This window comes from Oculina patagonica, chromosome 8 (assembly GCF_052425735.1).
Source record: "Oculina patagonica isolate OP01 chromosome 8, crgOcupat, whole genome shotgun sequence".
Taxonomy (NCBI): Eukaryota; Metazoa; Cnidaria; class Anthozoa; order Scleractinia; family Oculinidae; genus Oculina; species Oculina patagonica.
Window position 1 is genome coordinate 21918025 of NC_135765.1, and position 22501 is coordinate 21940525.

At 39.0% G+C, this 22501-nt stretch overlaps 1 protein-coding gene across 1 annotated transcript in view; it reads right to left on the minus strand.

The window, feature by feature from the left end:
• Positions 1–1643: 1643 nt before the first annotated feature.
• Positions 1644–22501, minus strand: part of LOC144662724 (uncharacterized) — a 107897-nt gene continuing 87039 nt past the window's right edge. Inside the window, exons 14-17 of the mRNA XM_078523602.1 lie at positions 21865–21939; positions 20836–20913; positions 7833–7907; positions 1644–1784 (exon numbers count right to left, since the gene is read on the minus strand). Coding sequence (XP_078379728.1) covers positions 1754–1784; positions 7833–7907; positions 20836–20913; positions 21865–21939 — 259 coding nt within the window. The 3' untranslated portion in view covers positions 1644–1753. The remainder of the gene's footprint in view (positions 1785–7832; positions 7908–20835; positions 20914–21864; positions 21940–22501) is intronic.

Here is a 22501-nt window from a genome sequence, read left to right on the forward strand (position 1 = left end):
CTGAACACAAACGAGCGACGAGAAATGGTGATGTCAACAATCACATTTCTGAACACCACCGACTTACTAAACACAAAATCGACTGGGACTCTGCTGAATGCTTAACCTACAGTACTAACTATTTTCAACGACTGACTCTGGAAAGCTGGTACACAAACTTAGAACAGACGCCTATCAACAGATGTCAACAACTACCGGCACCTTACAAACGACTTATTCACGACGTAAAGAGAAGCGACAAACGAACCGCCAACAGAACGACTTAATTTGACTAACAATAGACGGAACAGAACGACTTAATTAGACTAACAATAGACGGATCGAAACTGACCAATTACTGATGACAAACTTTACACGAGTCTTACAGCCAATAACATCACGGCTTAACTGACCAATCAGCTTCAACGGACCAGACTTATAACATCATCGACTGACAACAACTTTTCACTTGACTCTGAAGATGACTTCCGCTCAGGTTGTCGAAACGTCAGTCACCAACAACAGTTCTTCTCAGAACTACTCTCACCCGGACGATCACACTATACGAACTACTGATACTCCTGGGTTCAAACCATTTACTTTTAAATCTTGTGGTGTAAACAAGCACTTCATTTGAGTTTTTGAAAACAGTGAGCTTAAAGTTATCAGTGTTAGGTTTTACTGTTTTGGTTAAGAGTCCATGAACCACAAATTTAAACTTTCGCTCAAAAAACAAACCAAGCCCCTTATAATCATTGCTAATTTCATCTAAAAATGGAGATTATGAGGCCCCGTTTACACGGGTCCGGACAAATTTTTGCATGGACGAATTTTGTTCCTGGACCGCCTGTTTACATGGATCCGTGCAAATTCTGTTACAGATTGCAGTGGTGTTTACACGGATCCGTGCAAATTTTAGACCAGTCGCGGCATGTGAATGGCTTTTTTACGTCTCTGTTGTGATTGGTTATCGCTAATGTTTTAAGCCAATCATGTTGCAGCTGATGCAGTACGCGACAAATCAAACATGGCGGCAGACAAAAACTTTGGCTTTGGCTTTCTGGCCCGTGACTTTTTCCTCGGTTGGTTGTTTCGTAAGCTGTACATGCTCACAAAGAAATTCAAACGTGTAAGATGCCTCGATCGATGAAGAAGATCGGAAACAAAAGCCATTTGCAGCAACGTGTACTGCAAAAGCCCGCCTAATCCGGCCAAAATAGCGATGCATGCTGCTGCCGCTCGTCTCCTCATATCTGCATTTGTTTCTTTTGTCTTAAATTTAACAAAATGGAACAAAATGTTTCATTTTCGATAGGCAACCAGGCAAAACATAACTAGATTCCAGGCCTTAACAACGCTATCTGAGCAAAAAGTTGCACGGTTCGGGTGTTTACACGAGTCCGTACGAAATATGGAACCGTGCCGGTCAAAAAGTTGACCTGCTTTTTTCAGGTCCCAAACTTGCACACTTAGCCGTTCAAAAATTCGTCCAGTTCCGCCGGTCCCGTGTAAACGCAAGGTGGAACCGTGCAAGTTTTTGTCCGTGCAAAAATTTGTCCGGACCCGTGTAAACGGGGCCTGAGTATCATATGAAATAAACCAATCAAGAGACTTACCCGCAAAACATTCCGTGCACTGAAGCTTACTTGGATCGCTTTCAGAGGTATTGACAAACGTTCCCGTAGGACATGGACCAACTTCGTACTTAGTTTCCCCTGTACTTGCAAATCCAGCTTGGTAAAAGGCCTCTACTAATTGGTCCTTAAACCAAGACTTAACTTCTATACTTCGAGTCACCTACACCACTGAAATGTAAAATTTGAAAAGGGAAATAAAAGTGCTGTAAAAAAAGATAAAGTCTGCTCTGTCACTAAAGCAGCCGTAGCTTTCCGCTTCGCATAGCATGAGGCGACTTAGAGTATAGTTACTACTCCTGGACGTATTTCTAATTTTGGTAACATTAATACCCTGCAAATATTCTACCTGGGCATTGGAAGCACTGTGTGGGTAAAGGGTCTCCCCTAAGGACACAACAAAAAGGAGTCCCCAGCCAACAACACAGTGACCCAGGCCCAGAACCTCTCAATGCTGAGACCAGTGCACTAACTCACCTTATAATAGCTAAATAATTGAATAATAGAATACTCTGACAAAGTGAATATATGAAAGACACATATGTGAACTGCGGAAAAATAATGAATGAATGAAATGATCCTCGCAGTGTGTTAGCAGTCTAAGCAATTGCATTTTAGCCTTTAAAAAAAAATCAAAGCTACAACAGAATTTGAACCCATGACCTCCGCGATACGAGCCACTTTTGATATTTTACTACATAAAGTTAATTAATTAACGTCCAAAATAGCCAAACTTTAGATCCTCGTTTTTTTCTTGATAATCAAAGTTGTTCAATGCAGTTCATCCAGTTTAAAAGGCCAAGGCTTGTTGTTTACAAGTATTGGTATTTTAGCGATGTAGCTGCAATATTTGTATTAGAGCGAATGGTTGAATTTTACCAAATTTCACGATCCGGCCAATGGCCGTCGAGGACACCAGGAGGTATAAAGTCTTCTAAATGACTTGTCACTCAAGCAGCCGTATTTATAATTTTGGTTACTCTAATACCCTGTCCATATTTTATCTGGGCAGGGAAGCACTGTGTGGGTAAAGGGTCTCTCCAAACGCGCGAGCTCAAGCTCAACACAGTGACCCATGCCCTGAACCTCTCAATGCTGAGACCAGTGCACTAACTCACCTTATAATAGCTAAAAAATTGAATAATAGAATGCTCTGACAAAGTGAATAAATGAAAGACATATGTGAACAGCGGATAAATGATAAAATGAATAAAATGATCCTTGTAGTGTTTTAGCAGATTAAGCAACTGCATTTTTAACCTGAAAAAAGATTTCAAAGCTACATGACCTCCTCGATACCGGTGTGTTGCTCTACCAACTGAGCTATGAAGCCCCTATACCGTGGGAGCAGGTCAACGAATGATTCGCCAGTAATCGGATCTAGTGTGGATTCTGGGATCGCCAAAATTACAATACTGGAGAGAGGTCAACGCTTTTTTTGCCAGCTGGAATATTTTATAAAAAATGGATTTGGGCATGGTTGATACTTGTAAAGTTTAAGTTTTTGTTTGAATAAGCGTGAAATATGTAATCAAGTTTACCTATAAACCTCCTTGCTTTCGTAAGGATAATTTTTTTGGAAATTGACATTGCAAATTGTTCTCGAAATATTACAAGTTGATATATATCGGGAGGAGAAAACTCAAAAAAGCCTTTTGAATTTTATTTTTATGTGTACAGGGATATTTCTAAGCATATTTATACAAATAATATTAGAAACATGCCCAGTGTCGATCACTGTCATTATTGTGCTGTGCGCTGAATGTGATAAGTCGATCGAAGGTACCCAGAGAGGGAATATATTTTTCCTAGCGATGGAATATTAAGATTATACTCGCTCAAGAATAAGGATAATATTTTATTATGGATAAGGGATCTCTTTAGAACAAGGTTATATCTTTTTCAGTCGAAGTAAAGCTACGCAGCCTCTGGCTAAATTGGACAGAAATAAACGTGTCATCCGCAATACGAAGCAACACATTACAACATTTATAATCAATATTTTTACGGATAATTTAAGATCTTGTCCTTCCAGAACAAATATTTTGAGAACTTAAAACACAACTTGCAAATGTTAATGTGCCACGATAAATCAAAATAGTTGCAATGGCCAATACATATAAAAACAAATACAGTAAAGAGGCGTCCAAATGTACTACCGGGAAACCACGCAGAGCTATGACCTCTACACATTTGCTGGCGGCATTCTTAGGGCTCTACTCAACTCAAAACGTTTCTTAATAATACAGCTGGCAGCATAAAGTGTCCTTTATTATTCAACAAATGCGCGCGCTGTCCATATATGGTCAAAATGTTAACGTTATCTGTCATCCGTACATAACAGATATCCTGCGATATACGTAGGTTGCGAAGATTCATCAGAAGTCTTGTAATGCGCTGCATAATAACAGTTTTTCTATCTAAAAAATTTGTTTCTTTGACAATTTGTTGGATAATAAAACAATTCTCCCGCTCAATCTTGCGGAATATAGTCTGATTTTAGCCAACTCGGCCTACGGCCTCGTCGGCCTAGTATCCGGCAATATTCCGCGCGATTTTGCAGAAAAATTGTTAATAATAAACAAATAATAAACAAAATACGTTAAACAACCAAATCCAAAAGACATCGGAAAATTTAAGAAAGTCACGAACATAGGAGTTAGTGAAGGTCTATCACCTTTTTACGAAGCCATAAGCATGTGGAGTAGTTGTCAAAGTGAATATATGAAAGACATAGTTCACATATACATATATGTCTTTCATCTTCTCCACATGCAGGGCATAAGGACCCACAATTGACCTGCTCCCAAGCTATCAAGGCTTTATAGTCCAGTAAAGTTATGCCAGGAGGTCAAAATGCTTGCAACAGAATTTTTCTTTTTACATTGTTTGCTTTTGAGGCATGTATGTTAACATACTAAAAGTCAACAAAAATCAACTTATGGGAAATGCGTAAAAAATCCACGTGTTGATGACTGCCATGTTTTTATGCAAATTAGTCATTGTAAACTGTTCCATCAAGACATTTACCACTTTTAGTTACACTTAACATGCAAAAACAAAGACCTGTTAAGTAAAGTGGTCATTTAAATACCATCATGGACCGTTTTCCAACAAATATTCAACAAAAATGTGTTTAAATGGTTATTTCCCAACCCTTGCTGGTCAGTTACAGGACCATCATATACCATAACCTGATTATCTATCAGTACCTTTCTAACTGTACTGAAACAGCGACGGAGTGAAGAGGGCAGGGGAGTCTGAAGCCCTCTAGCCTCCCCTGGAGGTAATAATAATTATTTTTATTCATTCAAAATATTTCTCCGTTTCTGATTGGCTTTCAATCCCCGGTTAATTCCAGCTAACCAGCTAGCGCGGACCAAAGGGAAGAAGGTCTTATTATACGACGATTGACGTCATTTAAATGACGTCAATTGTCCAATATCAAAAATTAACCGATCGCAACCTTGTTCCCACGACATAAACCGATCGCAACCTTGTTCCCACGGCATAAACCGATCGCAACCTCGTTCCCACGTTACACGGCAACTGCTCTGATGCACAACGACTGGGAAAATGGCGAGATTTGTGCAGTTCGACGAGCAGAAAATCACCAAATTATTAGAAGACAAGGGGAAAAAAGCAACGAAGGCGAGCCAAACGATTTTTAAAGCGTATTTTCAAGAAAATACAATTTCTGAACCAGCCACAGTGGAGGACTTGGCGCAGTTTTACGAAAATTCTACGTCGAAGTTGGCAAGAACGATGGAAACCTGTACTCGAAAAAGTCGCTTTGTGTCATCAGAATTGGCTTCACTAGACACTTCAAGCAACTGCTAAATATCAAAATTACAAATGACAGGGAATTTTAATCTAGGTAACCGAGTTGTGAAGTTTAAGTCAAATTTTAAAGCGAACGTTGTTGTGTATTTGTGTACTTTGCGTTCTGTGAAAACCATATTAAATTCATTTTCTGCATTTGGAGCTCTGGAAATATTTTAAATGAATAACAAAACAATTATTGGATGAGGCTGAGTATGATATGAAGAATTATGCAGATGGAGAAAATAAACATATTTATGCAGGATGGCCATTTCAGTTATAAAAGCTGCTATCGACAATATGCGCTTGTGTGGCGTTTGGCTTGGTGTACAACGGCCTCAACTCCCTCCCCGTCCCTCCCCCCGCCACGTTTAAAAACGCTCCGTCGCATCTGTGAAAATTAAATCATAAAGCATTGACTGCGTCCCCGTCACCGACGTTATCGCTATTTGGATCTGCCGGAACTGGTTATCTGAAACAAGCACTTCCACAACACTCTCCACAGGCAGGTGAACAGTCAAGTACGTTCTTTCTGCAACTGCATGGAGACGTGATATTGTCCACCTTGCAGTTACATCTGATAATTCAGAGGACAGTTTCCAGTGCAGGTGGTTTGTCGGTCATCATTTGTCATAATCTGTCCGAAGAGAATCAAATTATCCTACAGACGACGTCAGAGGCAAGGATGTCACTTCAACTGCCCTTGTGCGTTTATCCGTCTTTAGCAAAATCTTCGATATCGCAAGGCCTCTAAACTTCATTTTTTTTTCTTCTCTTTTTCTAGTCTTGCCATAACATCCTCTAATGAAGCCCTTGACTCGATTTTGACATCAGACAGCAGCTTGTCCGATGTTTCTCTTGTTTTCTGTAATTAACTACTGGAATAAGTAGACGAGCGACACGTTATCAGTGCAGCTTCCTCGGGCGGCAGCGTGTCCACTGTCGAAAATCCACTTCTGATTGACTGTGCTGGAGACACTAAACGCTTCTCGACAACTCTTCCTCAAGATCTACTCACTCCTGAATTTTCAGTTTGTAGCATAGAAAAAATTGGGCGAAGAAATTGAAGCACGTCTGCAATAAGAACTTTATTGAGCGCTGCGTCAAACGAAAAAATAACCACTGCAAGCTCTCGCTTGCGCCTTTCCACTTATTATATTTTGCATAAGTTGACATATGCAGCCAAAGTAGATCATTTCTGTGTGTAGACCACCAATTTGTAACACCACAGACAATAAATTTCTGTTTATTGGCCCATTTGTAATGCCCTACTTTAATACCATTAACGAAACCGGTGTCGACCTTTTACTCTATCCTCAGCTTCAATACGAAAAGGGAGCGAGCTAAATTTTTCGTGTGCTAACATTTATTAATTGTTATTTAATTTTTTTGTGTTTATCCTACCTTATAACGTGATTAAAGGCTATATAGTTATGCTTTTGCACTGTACTTTGCAGATGTAATATCGAAGTGCCCTAAAAATGATTTTAAAACTTCGTTACCGTAGTAGTTATAAAATTTGTAATAGTGACAGTATTATTTCGTAGTATGGATCTTCGATTAGCAAACCAAAGCATAACTTGCCTTTTAAAAAAAACATTTAAAACAAGGTATTTGATTAATTCCACTTAAAATGAAATTTGTCGCAAAACGTATCCGTTCTAAGGCTAATTTGCATAAAACATGGCGTCTTAAGGGCAAAATAAGAGAGAGGTAAAAGACTTGCATTTTTTTCGTATTTCCCCTGGGTTGATTTTTGTTGACTTTTAATATGTTTATTTAGAGTCCTTGACGAAAAAGTCCCTGATAATAAAAATTCTGTTGCAAGCATTTTGACCTTATGGTATCAAATCGTGTTAACTTTCCTGGACTATTATAGCTCAGCTGTTGGTAGAGCAACGCACCAGTATCGGGGAGGTCATGGGTTCAACCCCCGTTGTAGCCTTGAAATTTTTTTCAGGCTAAAAAATGCAATTGCTAAACCCTCGGACGTCCACATTTTTAAAGAAGGATTTACTCTACAATGCTGAAACTTTGAGTAGCTGTTCATTTATCCTGTGTTATAACACAGACCTCGGTTTTGATAATTCACGATATCATGCTCAACCTCATCCAATAATTGCTTATAATTAAATTTATACGCAATCATTCATGGAGTTCAAATTTTAAATCATTTTAAGTTATTGCATGCATTTTAAATGAAATTAGATTATCATGTACATAATATTCATTGTTGTACATAGTTTATTTTCTAGTTTACATTTTTACTTACTTACTTACTTACTTACTTACTTACTTACTTACTAACTTACTTACTTACTTACTTATTTCATTCATTTCATCAATAGAATACTCTGGAAATAAAATGTATCATAAACGTGTATACAAGATACATACAGCTGTACAACAAGCCTCTCACGCTGATAACGGTCCACTAATTTTACGGTACCGATCTGTCCATCTTCCATGGTACTACAGGACAAAAGCGATAGTTGATCAGAGATAGATAACACAGTTGCAAGGCCGTTTACCTACTTCAGTGAAACCTGTATTAAGCGGGTACAGTCGGGGGATGCTTTAGTGTCAGCTTAATACAGGGGGTCAGCTTAAAACAGGCTAAATTAGAACAGTTATATTGTATTAAATACCACAAGTTGGATTAGTCATTTTTTTAAAAAAAAATAGAGTGAAAAATGTTTTACATTTACGACATTATGCCGCAAGTTTCACGTTGTAGTGCCGAAGTAAAATAAATTAAAATTAATTCTAATGGTAAAATAAGACTGATGTTAAAATGTTAAAAAAAAGAAAACAACGTTAGATAAACGGAAATCACAAGTTTTGTGAAAACACGTCATCTATGGGGCGCCAAGTGTAAAATATTATTTAGGCATTATTTCTCTATATTTTGTGCTATTTAACAAATGTCACATACGTCGTCTTGTAATTTATAAATAACACATTCAAATAACTTTGCGATTTATAAATTGCAAAATACCTTTCTTTGAGATTTATAAATTGCAAGCTTTCCAACTTTGCAATTTATAAATTGCAAGATACCTAACTTTGCAATTTATAAATCACAAGATGGCGGATCCAGGATGGCGGCTCTAATGACGTCACGTGACGCTATATTACGTCACAGGCAATTAAAATTATGTCAACTTGTAGAGAAAGCTGCGGGCTTTCATTTTCAGTGCAAAATAATTTCGCTGCGCCTTAACTCCGGGGAGGGATTCCATCCACCCCCCTTCCACTTGCATGAAGGTGGGGGTATGAATTTGCTCGTACGTCCGAGGGTTAACCCTATTCAAACCGGGATTTTCTGAACATTCCAGGACCCGAGAGGTGCTTCAAAAGCCCCCTTTCCCCCTATAAGACGTCATTAAAGTGCTACTATGACCAAAATTTTTGTTTTTTTTTTCGTCTTTTTCTAAAGTCAATTTGTTCAATAAGTCTATATTTAACCAGCGCGCTAGAATTTAGAACATTGCGTGCGATATAAGCCTTGAAATAGCTTGCCGAAAATCGTGGAAAACCCGTCCGCCATTACACGGACGTCTAAAGTGAGCCAGCGACTGTAACGAAAAGCGGATCTACGCATGAGTTGGATCATGACGTCATATGCGCATCGTCGCTTCGAGCTTCGAGTGTTCCAAGAGAGAATATACTGAGAATTAACAGGGTTATAAAAGATATTTTCTTCGACAAATTCTTCGTCTAGTTTGCCCGGTGGCGAAACCGAAGAGAGCCGCAACGAAGAGACATTGCAATTTAGCGGTATCCTGTCTTATAGTGAGAATTTAATGCCGTTTGCCGTCGGTCTAAAGGGCAATGTTTGTATGCAAATACTTCAATATTTATTTCATTCGATGAGGTTTTGGCGCTGTATGCCTACAACGAAGCTGCCGTCTTCTTGTCCAATCGAAGCACCGATCGATGAAGCCTCGAAGAACGAAGAGGAACGGCGATTCAGGGACTACATACGTTTGAATACATGGTATGATGAGAAAAACGGGGTGTTACTAAACTGAGGATTTGCGGACCGCGGAACCTCCGGAACCTGCGGAACTTGCGGAACCTGCGGAACCCATAATTTTATGCTAATAAAAATAAAATAACGAAAACTAAAAAAATATATAAATAAACTAAAAAATCTCTAACACTACTGGCAAATTCGTTTACGAGTATAAAGAAGAATTTGTTAAAAAACTAGAAATAATTGGCGCAATTTACCGCGGAATATGCGCGATCAACTGGACCGAGTCACGTGATATCAAGTCACATGACGCCGTTGCAAATTTCCCTTTCGTAAATGGTCGTTGCCATTTGAATCGGTCGATGCCATTTATACTTTGGACCAAATCGCATGAAAGGATCTTTCAAACTTCTTGAGAGTATCAGATGTTTGTTTAGAAATGTCAAGCGATTCCAAAAATTATTTTGGTTTTCTAGTTGACGAAATATCCGAGCTTCGGTATACCATAAGATCGCTATGTTCTCGACACTTTAATGTAAAAAATTGGGCTCAGCCCGGAAGTGAGAAATATTGAAACAGAAAACTGCAGAAAACCTCACGCAAACGAATGAATGAATGAATATCTCCATTTACTTTAGTAACCTAATGAGAATATTCTATGCCTGTTTAGAAATGCCAAGCGATTCTTAAAATTATTTTGGTTTCGAAGTGGACGAATTCAGGGCGAATTCTTCGAGCTTGTGCATACCGGCATGCCGAATGTCGAGAACGTAGCGATTAATAGTATGCACAAGCTCGAAGAATTCGTCCACTTCGAAACCAAAATAATTTTAAGAATCGCTTGGCATTTCTAAACGGGCATAGAATATTCTCATTAGGTTACTAAAGTAAATGGAGATATTCATTCATTCATCGTTTGCGTGAAGTTTTCCTCAGTTTTCTGTTTCAATATTTCTTACTTCCGGGCTGAGCCCAATTTTTTACAAGTGTCGAGAACATAGCGATCTTATGGTATACCGAAGCTCGGATATTTCGTCAACTAGAAAACCAAAATAATTTTTGGAATCGCTTGACATTTCTAAACAAACATCTGATACTCTCAAGAAGTTTGAAAGATCCTTTCATGCGATTTGATCGAAAGTATAAATGGCATCGACCGTTTCAAATGGCAACGACCGTTCTGAGAAATGGCATCGACCGTTTCAAATGGCAACGACCGTTTACGAAAGGGAAATTTGCAACGGCGTCATGTGACTCGGTCCAGTTGATCGCGCATATTCCGCGGTAAATTGCGCCAATTATTTCTAGTTTTTTAACAAATTCTTCTTTATACTCGTAAACGAATTTGCCAGTAGTGTTAGAGATTTTTTAGTTTATTTATATATTTTTTTAGTTTTCTTTATTTTATTTTTATTAGCATAAAATTATGGGTTCCGCAGGTTCCGCAAGTTCCGCAGGTTCCGGAGGTTCCGCGGTCCGCAAATCCGCAGTTTAGTAACACCCAGAAAAACGTAATTGAATAGTTAGGATAAAATGTCTGCAATGTTTGAATTAATAGAGCTGCATATAAGCTTACATGTAGGTTGCTATTGCCGTTTGCGAAGGATTGAAATGATCTTAACTGTTGTTTTCATTCTTGTAATCTATCATACACGCCATGGGCATAAAATCTATCTCAGCTGTTTATTCTGAAAAAAGCTTTATAAACATGAAATAATGTAAAATTTATACGGAAAAATTAAAGTCAACAATATGGTGCAGGTGATCAATGGATTTAGCTCCTTGAGCTTTATACAGTTTTACCTTCCTTGACTACAATACAGGTAATAAACCTTTTTAAAACTAAGTGTTTTAGTGGGTGATAACACTTCAGACATCCAGCTTCTGCCAGCATTCAGTATTCCTGTTTGTTAAAATAAGAAAACCATTTGAACACTGTATAGAACTTCCCCGGGGGGGGGGGGGGTACTCCCATATATGGGCTATATAGGTATGTGCCGCCCGATAGGGTATGGTTTTTGAGGTTCTCAGTCCTTAAATAGGGTATCTTTTTTGCTCCTTTTGGCAATGTGTTCCCGGTGTGATCCTTAGATAGGGAACCTAAATTCTATCAGCTAAAAAAACGCCCAGCTAAACGTAAAAAGGCATCCGTTCAAGTGTTAGTAAAGCGATTTTGATTTTATAAAGATTTGTGTTTTGCTGTGCGCGGTTAGCCGTTATTTGCGTCGTCACGGAACGTTTCTTCTTCCCTTGAATAGGGTGACATTTTTCAGTTTTGGGCCTTAAAAAGGGTATCAATTTTCGCTTTCTTTATCCTTAAATAGGGTCAGGGTTTAAGAACCTGGGCGGCACACCCCTATCCGAAATTTATGGGAGTACCCCCCCCCCCCGGGAGAACTTCCTTCACTCTATTTACTGTAGCCTGAGTATCAGGCTTTTCTAAAGGGGAAGGGAGAAAGGGTAGAAGCGCGAACGGAAAGAAAAGCCTGACACAGACGCTTTTATTCCAGTTTTCCACCCCCTCACGGCGTGATAAGCGTCAACCAATCAAATTCATTTCCGGTTGTCACTTGCGAAGCCGCACCAAGATATAACTGATAAGACACAATACATCTTGCAACAATATTTATTAATGCCGATCCCGGCATCAATACAATGCTAGTAATCAACGTTTTCACGGAACATATATCTTGTCCTTACACGGGGAAAATTTCGAGAGTTTAAAGCATATCTTACAAATAGAATTGAGCAAAAACAAACTAGCAAAACATGTGGTAAAGAAGTGTGAAACAAACAGGAAACCACGCAGCGCAGACTAATGCAATGACCTCTAGACATTTCCTTGGCCACAATCTTACGGCTCTATTAAATACATAATGCCTCTAAATAAAACAGTCCCCCTCAGAAAGAAGTGAGAAGCAAATTACGTCGAAAAACCGAATTTAACACAGAACGGCAAGGGTACAAATGTCACAAACGTAGGCCCGTCACCTTTATTTTGCTAAAACTCCGAGGACGTCTTTCCGTTTCACAAGCAGCTTTCGAGGCATAATTTCTGTCCTCTATTACTTCTAAAGCCAGGAAAAACTGTAGAGCGCCTTCACGAGCCGTTTTGAAGTCGTCGCCTTCCATAAATACACTGAGATAACGCTGAATAACGTCGAGCGAAGTTTTCGTTCACTGTTCGTTCGCGTGGACATCAGTTCATAGAAGACGCCGTTATGAAATTTTTATTTCCGGTGGTGTGACGTACGTCAGGGCCCATTGTGAATTACCCAATCAGCGTCACATCCAGAATCTGGATGTTCGACATGACCCAATCAAAGCGTTTGTGTCAGGCCTTCCTCTCCTCTTTCTTTCCCTACCCTCCCCCCTCCCCTTAGGAAGGCCTGATACTCAGGTTATATTTACTGATAATAGCAGTAGCAGCAAAACTGGGTAGGAGTAGTTTTCCTTATTCATTTCACCCATTTGTTTTCCTCTTGGCCCCGTGATTTTTTGATGATAAAAATAACTGAAACACTATATGCACTACATGAGAACAAGTAAAATAATGTTAAGGGTATAAAAGTTTTAGTTCATAAACGGGAAAACCTGGACCTCGAACAAACACTGGGACCTTAATCAAACGTTTCCAGTTTTGAACCGGCATTTAAATGAAGCCCGCGTTGAGTCGGGGTCTGGCGTCTACTCAAGAAAATATGGTATCATATGCAATATGACAGTGGCTCTTTTTAGAGAATATCACTGGCAGTACATTGTACATCTGCAGTATGTGTATGTACTTGAGTTCAATTTTGGGACTAATCTTGTGTCAACTTAACATGACTGTAAACAAGTCAGCTCCGTATACCACCATAAATAAACAGACACCCTATTGGAGACAGTTTTCTCCTTCCATAAGGGGTTAATTCCCATAAATGTGCTTCAAAATTGCTCCCTTGATGCAAAAAGGCAAAGTCTGCATGCAAGCCTAGTTGCCCATCAGGCCAGAGCATACCTAAGTTTAAGTAGGATTAAGCAACCTGGATGAGATGGAAGTACAATTGCATCACAGGTTTAACCTCCCCACTCCCCCCACATACATGTAATGACACTGGTCTGGGCTCACACCTGAACGGCTTGATTCAGAGTCTTGCGCACTGACCATTAGGTCACCGTACCTTAATCAATACAACTACCCCATTACTATGACAACATTATTATTCATGGTACAGGTTTGACTGTATTTGTTATCGGCTTCGCAGTTCGTGTATACTAGTACTCTTTAAATAAATACATATAAAATGGTTGCAAGGGTCCTACGTGACCTCAAAATTACCCCCTTGTTACAAAAAGGCAAGGTCTGCATGCAAGTCTAGTTGCCCATCAAGCAAGCTTATCCTGGCAAAGTAGGATTAAGCAACCAGGAGTATTTCTACTTCCCCCTGGATGAGATGCAAGTACAAGTTCATCAAAGGTTTACCCTCCCCTCCTCACACCATCAATTTGCCGGTTCCCGTTCTACACTTGGAGAGGAGGCACCATGAGAGTAGTCTTGCCCAAGAACACAGCACAAAGACACCAGTAAGAGTTCACACCTGAACCGCTTGATCCGGAGTCCGACAACTTACACTTAGGCCACTGCACCTCAATCAAAATTATACAATATTTTTATTTATGGTACAGATTTGACTGTACTTGTGTTAGAAATTATGGTGGATCAGCAGCTTTTAAAAGAGTTCTCTGGCACATTCACATGATTTATTGTTGGCTACTACATTCTCAACTTATGAACAAAAAGAGCATGCCAAAAAATAAATATATTGTGAACTTAAAATAAATAGTAGCTAGGATTTCATCAGTGCTCTGTTGCACACAGCATAAGTGATTGACACAAGTCATAATTATAGCTCATGGCCCCTGTTGTACTTAAATATAATAAAGATTTACTGACTAAAATCCGGATAGCATGTATGTCTCTGAGACAGGCTAACAGTGTTCTATCCTGAGATTACTTCTCAGAAAATGTTTATGAATACTATTCTAAGTGCACAATGAAGTACAGTCCTACTGTAGTGTTTTACATTGCATGGCAGAAATAAACAAGTGACCAACACTGAAGACATGCTGGTGAGTTTATTAAGACTGCAGAGTATACAGAGGACTTCAATGGAAACATTCTCAGTACATATAATCAGTAAAAAGATGTTGCTAAGCTCCTTCTGTATGTACTTTCACATAATGTACCGCCTCGTGCGAATTTATTTAAGTTTATTTGTACAATAGAGGATATAATTCAGAAACATACAGGCCGATTTGCCTAAAAATTACCTTTTTTGACATGAAGCATATGCAATTAATTTAAAAATGACTTCTAGAACACGAACGCTTGAGCAACAGAAGTAAATTAAACCACTCACCCAATGTTTTGCTCCTAAAAAGTAGCGAATACAGTAAACTCACTGTAGATAATTCGAAGCGTTCTATTCTATTCACTTCCCTTGGATAGTTGAAGAAGTTAACCTCACAATGGTTGCAGGGAGAAATATCTATAAAGCATTTCCAAGAGTTCAAGTTTCCCTCAAAGTTATCAGGCGATCTATTATTCATCTTGCGTGGTTCGGGCGAGTTAAGAACGCCTTCGCGTTAATATCAACTATACTTGGAAATAGGCCAAAATGAAATTCCTTCAAACTCGGCCTGAATAAAGCCCTAGGGGCACTAGTTACAAAAATATCAGTTTAAGATCAATCGGTTAATTTTTGATTTTTTAACAATTTTTTTCTTCCCAAAGCCCGAAACCGGACAAAATCGAACACAAAAGTAGGGTCAATTCGGAGGCTTCTCCAATCGAAAATAAAATGTTTCATTGAAAACGAATTTCATATCGTATTTGTACCTCCATTCTACTATCTTTAGAAATAATTAGATCGCAATTTGATAAGAAGGCAAATATTTTACAAAATTTTGAAAGTCGCTACCTCAAGACAGCTAAAAATAGGCCAAAATTTACCATATTTTCAACTGCTTTAAAAGCCTCCTGGTACATCGTTTTGCCCAAAACGGCTCAATCAGCCTGAAAGAGCATGTTTTTAACTACAAATCTGTGAAATAAAATTTTTGGGTAATTAAAATCGCGAGCGCTGAGGCGGCGAAGTAAATGCAGCTATCTTCCTAAAAACCCGACCTTTGACCTTGCCGCAACGAAACCGCTAATAACGAGTTGTGACAATCTTTTCCTTATTTTGCGTAGGTTTCTTGTTTTATCGGTTGAAAACATGTATTACGTGATGAATGCAATCTTACTTGATGCATGAAACACCCAAAAGTCACATATAGACTTCTGTCAGTTGGACAAAATAAAGCACTTCGTTTATAAATTCGCATGCCGAAATTTAAACTTGAACGAATTCAATATTGAATTTGGTTTATGCGTTAAACTAGTTAAATCACGGCAATACCCACCTGAATATTCATATTCACAGCGGTGCCATATCCCTGGAATAACGTTGAAAGGGAGCTCAATCAAAACTTAACCTGCGATCAGGCGTTATTTTTCTCGCGGCGGTGTAGTCAACGGAAAAATGAACGCCTGATACAATTACTTGTCGAGTCGTCTGTAAAAAGTCCAGAATCTGGACTTTTTTCTGATTGGTCAGAAAACAAAAGGCAACATTAGAACTCTATCCCGATTGGCTAATTGAGTTCAAGTCTAATTTCCGGTTCAAAAATATCACGGGTAGATGATTGTTATCGTGGCGGGTGTTGAGCGCGGAATGAAGTAGAAAGCGAGTTCTTCAGTCTAGCTTCTAGAAAATCTCTCAAGAGTTTTGTTAACAAAACATTTAAAGATGAACAAAGGGAGTGTATTCGACAAATAGTTTGTGAAAGAAAAGATGTTTTGGCGGTGCTTCCGACGGGATTCGGCAAGAGCGTGATCTATCACCAATGGTGTCGGAGAGTATTACATCACACCACCAAAGACGCCAGAAGATCGTGCCAGTGACGAAAACTTCGACCTTGAAATGTCTGACCTGAGCCTTACACAAAATCAGCCTTTGCAGAAAACAAATTTTAAAAACCATCCGATCAACTCGTTCAAAAAGAGTAATTCAAACACATGTTTGTGAGAGTAAAAATATAATTTGAAGGCGCTAATCACGCTTATCTGATGACATCGCCGACATTCTCGATGACGTTGACAGATATTTTAATTAGGGGGCGGCAGACGACTTGACAAGTAATTGTATCAGGCTTTCCTTTTTTTTGCCTTCCTCCACCGCGAAAAAAAAGAAAGCCTGATCGCAGGTTAATCAAAACTTTGCAATGATTGCGACTCATACTAATCGAATTAATGTTAAAATTGTCACGCGCTGATTGTTCATCAGAGGAAAACGAATGTATTGTTTCCACGGGCAACCCCAAAATAGTCACTTCCGTTACATGAGCGATAAAGTTTTTTTTTCATTACAGGCTGTCTTAAGGATAAACAATATAAAACCTCACTTACAAATTATTTTCTTATTAAGGGACCGTTTTTTTATCTAAAGTAAATTAATTTGAAATTGGTTTACGCTGGAATTTACACAGAATTATTGACAGGTGTCACCAGTTTTCCGATAAATGTTCATTTCAGTATCGAAACTTGCGAGAAAAAGAAATCTTCTTTTAGTTTTCTTATTGAACTGTGATTGCATTTGTTGACATAAGAGAAAAAAAGGCGAAAAGTTTAAAGTAAGTAAGTAAGTACGTTTACTCGAAAAAATTATTGTGTGCGCTCGTTGGCTTGCTGTGGATACGCAAAACATGTTGGCGGTGATTGTGGTTCGAGTACAGAACGACAAGCGAACGATCATGATGAGTGTGTACGACTAGCTGAATGCTGTAAAGATATCAAAGGCCACTTAAAATTCTAATTTACAATTCTACCCATTTCACACGTTTCATACAGTGTAAAATAGACTTTCCATAATCGAGTCGATACAAAAATTACACTCCATCCACCGCGCCCCGCCCCGCCCCACCCACATCGGAGAACCTTAATTTTCAAGCATTTAAAAACAAAACGCTTTCCTTTAATGGTACACAGAGGAGAGTAGCGAAAGTGTGTGTGTGTATATGTGGGTTTATGTTATTTGGGAAGCTTAACCCGGGGAGGGGGGGGGGGGGGGCATGACAAGACACTATTGGGAAAATACTACATCAAAACAATAAATAAAATGGGGGACGTGACATTTTTCTCACCAATCAAAGGGATTGGTAGGTGGGTGTTATTTGTAAGGTACTATGAGTAATTTTTCAGATTGGCTTCAAAGCACTAATAAATGAAAGCCCCTTCGTTGAATCCTTAAGTTCGTCACGCAATCTTTTCTCCCCAATGTGCGAAGGAAGGCGTGACGAGACCAAAGGATATTTGCGTTCAATCAAACAACTAGCCTGTTCCAGGCGTTCGGTTAGTTGGGAAGCGCGAAAAACGGCGAGCGAAAAAAAACAAATAAGGGGGAGGGGGCGGGGAGGAGAGCGAGCGCCCCCTCGCCTTAGACCCCTCCCCATTTTTTCGCTTGCCGTTTCCCAACCCCTTAGAAGGGGAGACAACGACTTCATATGACTTCGCTAAATGGCGTCGGAATGGCTTCAAATTCGGCACAAGACACAAGTAAGCGACACATTTGAGGTAGGTAAACTTTATTTCAAAATAGATAGTTATTTACCCGATTGTAGAGAATCCGTGATTTTCCCATACATTTCTCTATATACACAAGCTGCCGCATACACCACGTATGTAGAGTCAGCCGCCCGAAGGGCTCTAAAAAAACAATCAAAAAGACGACTTTTGAGCTTGGGAAGCCTGTGAACCAACAAGGATTATGACTGTGCTGACTTTGTAAAGGCGACGGGACTGCCCAAGTGTTATCCCTCGCTCCCCCCTTTACATTTTTCTATGCGCTGCCCATGAAGTCGGAATTGAGCAGGTTTTTCTGTTTTTTCGCCACCTTAGCCCAAATGCGTCGCGGTGTCTTGGGCAAATTGTTAGATTTAAATTCGACTCGTCTTCATCAAATATACCTTTAACAGGGAAAGATGAAAACAAAATGTCCAGAGACAAAATAAAATAAAATTGATTATGTAAACAATGCAAAAACTGCATTAACTTGAGTTTCACTTACCCGCCCTAGCCAGCAAAAGTGTTGCCTCTGAATTTAATGACGAATCAGAAACACAGCAAGTTTTTAGGTGGCCTTTGATATCTTTACAGCATTCAGCTAGTCGTACACACTCATCATGATCGTTCGCTTGTCGTTCTGTACTCGAACCACAATCACCGCCAACATGTTTTGCGTATCCACAGCAAGCCAACGAGGGCACACAATAATTTTTTCGAGTAAACGTACTTACTTACTTACTTTAAGCTTTTCGCCTTTTTTTTCTCTTATGTCAACAAATGCAATCACAGTTCAATAAGAAAACTAAAAGAAGATTTCTTTTTCTCGCAAGTTTCGATACTGAAATGAACATTTATCGGAAAACTGGTGACACCTGTCAATAATTCTGTGTAAATTCCAGCGTAAACCAATTTCAAATTAATTTACTTTAGATAAAAAAAAAAACGGTCCCTTAATAAGAAAATAATTTGTAAGTGAGGTTTTATATTGTTTATCCTTAAGACAGCCTATAATGAAAAAAAAAACTTTATCGCTCATGTAACGGAAGTGACTATTTTGGGGTTGCCCGTGGAAACAATACATTCGTTTTCCTCTGATGAACAATCAGCGCGTGACAGTTTTAACATTAATTCGATTAGTATGAGTCGCAAACATTGCAAAGTTTTGATTGAGCTCCCTTTCAACGTTATTCCAGGGATATGGCACCGCTGTGAATATGAATATTCAGGTGGGTATTGCCGTGATTTAACTAGTTTAACGCATAAACCAAATTCAATATTGAATTCGTTCAAGTTTAAATTTCGGCATGCGAATTTATAAACGAAGTGCTTTATTTTGTCCAACTGACAGAAGTCTATATGTGACTTTTGGGTGTTTCATGCATCAAGTAAGATTGCATTCATCACGTAATACATGTTTTCAACCGATAAAACAAGAAACCTACGCAAAATAAGGAAAAGATTGTCACAACTCGTTATTAGCGGTTTCGTTGCGGCAAGGTCAAAGGTCGGGTTTTTAGGAAGATAGCTGCATTTACTTCGCCGCCTCAGCGCTCGCGATTTTAATTACCCAAAAATTTTATTTCACAGATTTGTAGTTAAAAACATGCTCTTTCAGGCTGATTGAGCCGTTTTGGGCAAAACGATGTACCAGGAGGCTTTTAAAGCAGTTGAAAATATGGTAAATTTTGGCCTATTTTTAGCTGTCTTGAGGTAGCGACTTTCAAAATTTTGTAAAATATTTGCCTTCTTATCAAATTGCGATCTAATTATTTCTAAAGATAGTAGAATGGAGGTACAAATACGATATGAAATTCGTTTTCAATGAAACATTTTATTTTCGATTGGAGAAGCCTCCGAATTGACCCTACTTTTGTGTTCGATTTTGTCCGGTTTCGGGCTTTGGGAAGAAAAAAATTGTTAAAAAATCAAAAATTAACCGATTGATCTTAAACTGATATTTTTGTAACTAGTGCCCCTAGGGCTTTATTCAGGCCGAGTTTGAAGGAATTTCATTTTGGCCTATTTCCAAGTATAGTTGATATTAACGCGAAGGCGTTCTTAAGATGACACGAAATTCCTCCTCTTGAATTGTTTTCTGCCACTATGTTGTGCAAAAGTGACCTGGAGATGCCTTGAAGTATGTTTAAAAAACATTTGCGCAGTAGATAAGACTTCTACATCACTACAGATTAAAAAGAAAACCAATGTTTTTCCAGATCGGTCACTCCAGCCTTCGAAGCAGCCATTTTGTTGATGCGCATATGACGTCAGCATGCTCTCGCCCCAACTAGTTCCAGATCTCTATTTGGTCCTCGGACATTTTTGAATCCAGTAATGGCGGCAAGCCGAAGCCGAAGTTTACGCGTAATATAAGTGGTCTTCCAATTCGAATTTGAACTTAACATTTGGCACGGTTACTATTTAATGTAAGTACTTTCCAAAACCGAAGAGAAAAGGGAAGGTAAAATTTTGATCATAGTAGCACTTTAACTTATGACCTTTTTAAGACTAAAGTAGTATTTAATCCATATTTTCAGTATGTTTAACTGTACGAACACAAAGCCTTAACGACAATGTTTTTGATAATATTCTTCTGTCCGAAACAGTTTTGAATCTTTTAGATGTCCATGGCTACTAAAGCGAGGTATAAATTGCAGTAAATAAGGACAATAAATGTTGAGCTTGGCTACTGCATTTCCCCACTGCATTTAAGTATTTTTAATTCACTTTTATTTCTAAGTGCAGTGGGTGAAAAAAGTTTGTATCATACTTACATATCTACTGTCTGGTTAGGGAAGTCCACAATGAAAGATCGAAGACTAACTGCCTTTAATTCAGTCCGTATCATATATCTAATAAAAGTAAAATCACTGAGTTAGCAACCACACTTTGGGAAAACCATGACAGTCTCATTTGTTATGAACACGGGCTTCTATTGGAGATTTTTAATCAGTCTAGGTTCCTTTAAAGACCACGATGCTTCTTAAATTTTATTTAGCGTCCTCCTACCAATAAGAGCCCTCTTTCGAGTAAGCGTTCCCCCGACCGTGTTTTTGTCAATAAGCTAAGTTCCTTAAAGCAGAGTGAATATTCGAGCAATGTTAAACAAAGTGAAGCTAGTCCATCGCAGGGTTTCTCACAGGATTAAATTCCCCGGCTGGTACCCATTTATACACACTGAGTGGAGACAGGCACTGTGGGAGTAAAGTATCTTGCCCAAGAACACAAAGCAGTGACGGATCCCTGCCAAGGCTTAAAACCGGACGGCTCCATCTAGAGCCCAGCTCGCTAACCAGTAGGCCACCGTGCCTTCCACCTACTGGGGGGCCAACTTCACCGCGGTCAAACGTCTCAGGCAGGTTTTCTTTCCATTTCGCCGTTTTTTGTTCAAATTGAAGTGTTATTATGAGCAAGGATAGATGAAAACAGTTGCCGAGTGAAAGCATAATCCCATTCCCTCAGGTAAACCAGTGCCTTACTTTTTAAATGTTTCGCATCCGAACCAAAGGTGCTTTGACAAAATGGCGCCGACAAGTCCGCATATCGCTATTTTCAAACACGTAGAGCTTTTTTAGTAAAGCTCCATAAAACTTAGTAAACCCTTAGGATACCGGTTATGTATCGAACTTTGAACTGTGAAAATTAAAACCTTGTCTTTGCAGTACTTTTCTTATTTTTTGCATATTTCTGTCGTTTGACCGCGGTGGAGGAGCCACCTAAACTCAAGCGTCTATCACAAAAATACGGTCACAACTTCTTGCAAGCAGCTGAACTTGTTGTGAACAATGACGAATTATACTTACATATTAAGCGAAGACCATTTTGGAATCCTGAAAGCTCCAGATGAAATCGACTTAATAGGGTTATCTGAAAGCATTCTACAAAGATAGAATAAAGTATAATAAGAGAAGCTTTAATGACTTAACGGGAGTTTATTCATGCACATAAATACTCTTTATAAGACTTGTACTTAAAAACTACAGATAATTTTAATCGTTTAAGTTCGCGTTGTCTCTTTTTTATATAAGCGGCTTCTGATCCTGCTTGAATGTTTGAACTTCAAGACGGCTCTAATACCGCTCCGTGGAAATTTTACAAATACAGCTAACTCCCGTCTTGCGGACACCTCGCCATTTATGGATACCCCGTTAGTATTACGGCAAGGAGTTGAAGTCCCGGTGAATAAGAATTACTTTAAATAACTCCCGCACAATTTTTTTTTTGCACGAGAAGACGCAACGCGCCGCGGAAGGGCGTCGTCCTCGAACGTAGTAATTTTCTCGGGCGCTTGCGTGCTCGCCCACTCGACTGACCATGGTTTTAAAGTGAATGTAATTGACTTTCTAAATACTTATAAAAATGTATTTCTTTCGCTTTATATGCTAACGACTGTATTACGTCATACATACAAACATTCAAACTGTGTCGTTGTGATGACCG